The sequence below is a fragment of the Lygodium microphyllum genome, chromosome 30 (assembly GCF_053477565.2).
Source record: "Lygodium microphyllum isolate KBCC chromosome 30, Lygodium_microphyllum_v1.1.10, whole genome shotgun sequence".
Classification (NCBI taxonomy): Eukaryota; Viridiplantae; Streptophyta; class Polypodiopsida; order Schizaeales; family Lygodiaceae; genus Lygodium; species Lygodium microphyllum.
The window spans coordinates 100,470,950-100,474,741 of NC_141164.1; the positions used below are offsets into that span (position 1 = coordinate 100,470,950).

The 3,792-nt window shown below is 49.7% G+C and overlaps 1 protein-coding gene across 1 annotated transcript; it reads right to left on the minus strand.

Annotated features, from left to right (window-relative positions):
• Window positions 1-268: 268 nt before the first annotated feature.
• On the minus strand, window positions 269-3,271 carry LOC148010177 (linamarin synthase 2-like). Its single transcript, XM_087672969.1, has 2 exons — window positions 2,290-3,271; window positions 269-1,280 (listed from the first exon to the last, which is right to left on the minus strand). Exons 1-2 carry the CDS (start codon window positions 2,870-2,872, stop codon window positions 322-324), a joined length of 1,542 nt encoding a protein of 513 aa, XP_087529095.1. The 5' UTR covers window positions 2,873-3,271; the 3' UTR covers window positions 269-321.
• Window positions 3,272-3,792: the final 521 nt, after the last annotated feature.

Sequence of the window (3,792 nt, forward strand, 5' to 3'; positions counted from 1 at the left end):
CGTTAATCTCCTTGTTTGTTCGCTTTGCATACGACTATCTACGGTCCTCGTCCTTCCCTCACAGATCTGGGCAGCTGCCATCTCTCTCTCTCCCTCTCTCTCTCTCTCTCTCTCTCTCTCTCTGTGCAGGTAGCTATCGTTCTCCTATGACACAGGCTCCACTCACCTCTACTCTGACAGCATCGTTTTGATTCCCTCATAGTCTTTGCGCGGAGCTTACACACAAATCAAGAGGCAGAAATTTTAATCGTTTTTGGTGAGAAATCTGTCGATTAAGGTCTGAGCCCGCAAATAAAAGCGGCGATCATTGCATTAATAATCTCAACACAACAAGAACTCTTTCACAAACTGCTGCAAATTTCGGTGAGAGCTACCATCATCTTCCGTGATAGCCTTGCGTGTTGAGTCCCGAAGCTCCTTTGCCCGGGCTCTCATACTCTCTGCATCCTCCCCTCTACTCATAAGCAGCTTCACAGCTCTCTCCACCTCTTCTTTTCCAGCTTTGTTCTTCTCATTTACAGCCAATTTGAGGCCAGTTTTCCACACTTGAGACACTAGCCAGCAATTGGAGAATTGATCGTTCATGTAAGGCCAGCCCAGGATGGGCACGCCATGGCACAAGCCTTCCAAAACAGAGTTCCAGCCGCAGTGAGAGAAGAACCCGCCTACAGACGGGTGCGCAAGAACGCGGGACTGAGGAGCCCAATGTATGATTTTGCCCCTCCCTTGAATCTCCTCTAGAAATCCTCGGGGCAAGGCAGTACTAATAGGATCTGCCTTCTCAAGCAGGCTGTCTTTTCTGATCACCCAGAGGAACCTTTGCTGAGAGGCAGCGAGTCCGAGCGCAACTTCGTGAAACTGCTCGCTGGAGTACCTCGACAGGCTTCCAAAGGACACATAGACAACTGAGGAGGGAGGGTGAGCATCAAGCCATTTGATGCAATCCAGATCTTCTTCCAGCAAGCTCGAGTTAATGAGAGGATGATCGGGGGAGGAGGGGATCAAGGGGCCTATTAAGGAGAGGCGCTTGGCGCCGCGTGCTACGGTGACTTCCGAGAGCTGATGGTGATGCGGCTCAAGCTCCTCGAAGGAGTTCGCCAGCAGCGCCAGCGCTCCATCCATGCTAGACATGCGTATATCGATCACCCCTTTTATCCAGCCCACAGCTCCCTTGCCTACTGGATGCTGGAACGGAAGATCTGCTGGATGCACGGGTGGCATGCCCGGTAGGCAGGTTATGCACGCCACTGTCTCATCTCTTGGTCCATATGAGTTGATGGCTACGTACAGATGTAATCAGAGAGAGATCACAACAGGCAGTGAGTCAGCTCATCTCTCCGTTACATCAAAACCTTTGTTATTGAAGAAAAGTGTGCAAACATTGATAAGATTATGTAGAGTTGTTTGTCAAAAGTTTATTTAGAATTGTTTACTACAAGACCATTGTAAGGTGTTCTTTACTTAAATTGGCAAACAAGACACTCATTTCCTCCAGCCCTGCATACCCTCATCATGGTGCAGCAAATTGCCCCACACGGACATGTATACCTTACTGTAATTCAGCTCCTTGAGATTAACAGTGCTTCTGTAGCGATTAGTACAGCAATGTCAAAACTGCCTCGCCGTCTTCATGCAAGGTGTTGGCCTACCGCCTGATGAGGTCGTGGCTCTGGTTTTTGCAATTAGACTGCACATCTGATTACAAATGCAAATGTGGAATGCTTGTTCACAAAGTGCACAGAAAGCGGGCATCATTGATTGTGTCACAGGAAGAGCATGAACGATGGAACTGCTTTCGTGACAATTGGCGACAGGCCGAGTGTAAGAAAAAGCAAGCTAGACAAGGCCAGTGTTTTTCGTGAATGGTGTTGGAGCTCGAGATGGAAGGTGTAAGGTGCAGGAATATGTATCATGGAAAGTTGAAACGTCGCTTCCGTTCCGTGCATGAATTATTGCACCGGAAAGCTGAACGATTCGTCACGGTATCAGAGGTGTACCATGTGAAAACCTTACGTGCCAGCCCGGCAAAAAGTAGCTGGATAAGGTGCAAAGAAGCAACCTGAGCTAAAAGGGAACATCTGCGTCCACATGATATTATGAGTCCAGTGACAGTACGATGAGATCTTACTATACAATACTAGAAATCTAAGCTAGAAATCGACTGTGGCAGTACAAAATAGCCAGCCAAAATGAGATCGTGCTATGCACTACTACGCCTCAGGATAGTTCGATCAGCAGCACTGTACTGCCAGTGAGAAATTAGTGATTGAGTGAGGATTGCATGAATACCAGGAATTTCAGTGTCATAGTTGTGGTAGGGGTTGTAGCCGTGGCTGGAGGCGATGAGATCGACAAGGGTGAACATGGCGTAAGCGGAGGCAGTCTGGGGCCAGAACACAACTTCGGGGAGGTTGACGCGCTGGGCGAGGCGGGGCATCCAGGACAGGAAGAAGTCGCCGACGAGGCAGGTGATGGGCGGAACCGCTCCTTCACCAGCATCATCATCACAGTCGCAGGAGGGGGACGCGAGCGCGTGAATGAGCTGCACGATCTCTCCTTCCATGCGCGTGCTAATGGCCATATGCAGCCCGTCGCGCTCTGCATCGGGCGGCAGGCCGTCCGGGACGCCCGCCAGGCGAACGTGGGCATCGCGATCGCGCGCCGCGTGTCCATTCATCCGGCCGTCCGTGGCGGCTGCAGCTGCTGCTCTGGCGTTCAGGATTCTCTGGACGAACCTGTGGAAGGTGACGAGGGTTACGGTGACCCCCATGGCGGACAGCTTCCTCCCGAGCTCCATGAGAGGCGTGATGTGGCCTTGCGAGGGGTATGGAACCAGGAGCGCATGCGGCGGCGCCAGCTGCGTCCTCCTCATCACTACGTACCTAATCAGTCAAGGAGGGTGTCACGAGTTTACAATCAAGAGGAGGAGGAGGAGGAGGAGAAGAAGCTGAGGGCTTCACAAGATGTAGCTCCGCGGCTGCTCATGGCAGTGATCCCAGTGCCATGAAACGCCAAACCTGTGGCCTTGTTGGTAACTCCTCCGTGGCCGTGTTAACGGCTCCTCGGTGCGCTTTGATGTTCCTTAGAGAAGGCTTCCAGCGCCGCCTCAATCCCTCCGCCCAGAATCCTCGAAATCCATGGAACTATTCTGGAGAGGGTTTTTAAAGGGGGCGGACGATTTTGAGAGGTTTTTGTAGAAAACTGGAAACCACCCGACGCCTCATGAGAGTTTTCGATTTTCATGTGAAATAAGGGGGTTTTGTGAGAAACATCCTGGCAGGAGTGACCCTAGAGAAAACCATTGCTTATTATAGTACATATATGTGAGCATTTGGCCGATGCTTCTTTAAAAAAGGCTTATGGTCTGTCTTTTTTCCTTTTTTGGACCCCCCCATTGCCATTCAATTGAGTTACGATTTCTTTTATTTTAATTTTAAGAGGTTTTTAAAAACTCCTATGTGACTTGAATAATAGTTACATTGTTTGGAGCCTATTGTTACTGGAGCTCGGTGACCTTGGATTCTCGCGCTTGAGCTATTTATTTGGCTTGCTAGAGTTGTATCTTGGGATGTACTTGATGTCTTATATGCTTATGGATGCTACATACGGATGCTCTACCGTCTGCATGTTTGGGATGTACTATTGATGTATTGTCTTGGACTTATGTCATTGGCATTGTGTCTTGCATTGGCTTGAGCTCTTGAGCTCGTACATACGGCTTTTGTGCCAGTGGGAGCATTCTTGAATGCTTATCAGACATTAAGCAGGTGGTACTTTTATGCATTGAGCCAT

Bases quoted from the DNA above. Each gene is read 5' to 3' on its own strand.
- LOC148010177 (XM_087672969.1), bottom strand. From the start codon at position 2,872: ATGAGGAGGACGCAGCTGGCGCCGCCGCATGCGCTCCTGGTTCCATAC. The intron at 1,281-2,289 runs GTATTCATGCAA...ATCTGTACGTAG, and splicing joins CTATGACACTGAAATTCCTG to CCATCAACTCATATGGACCA.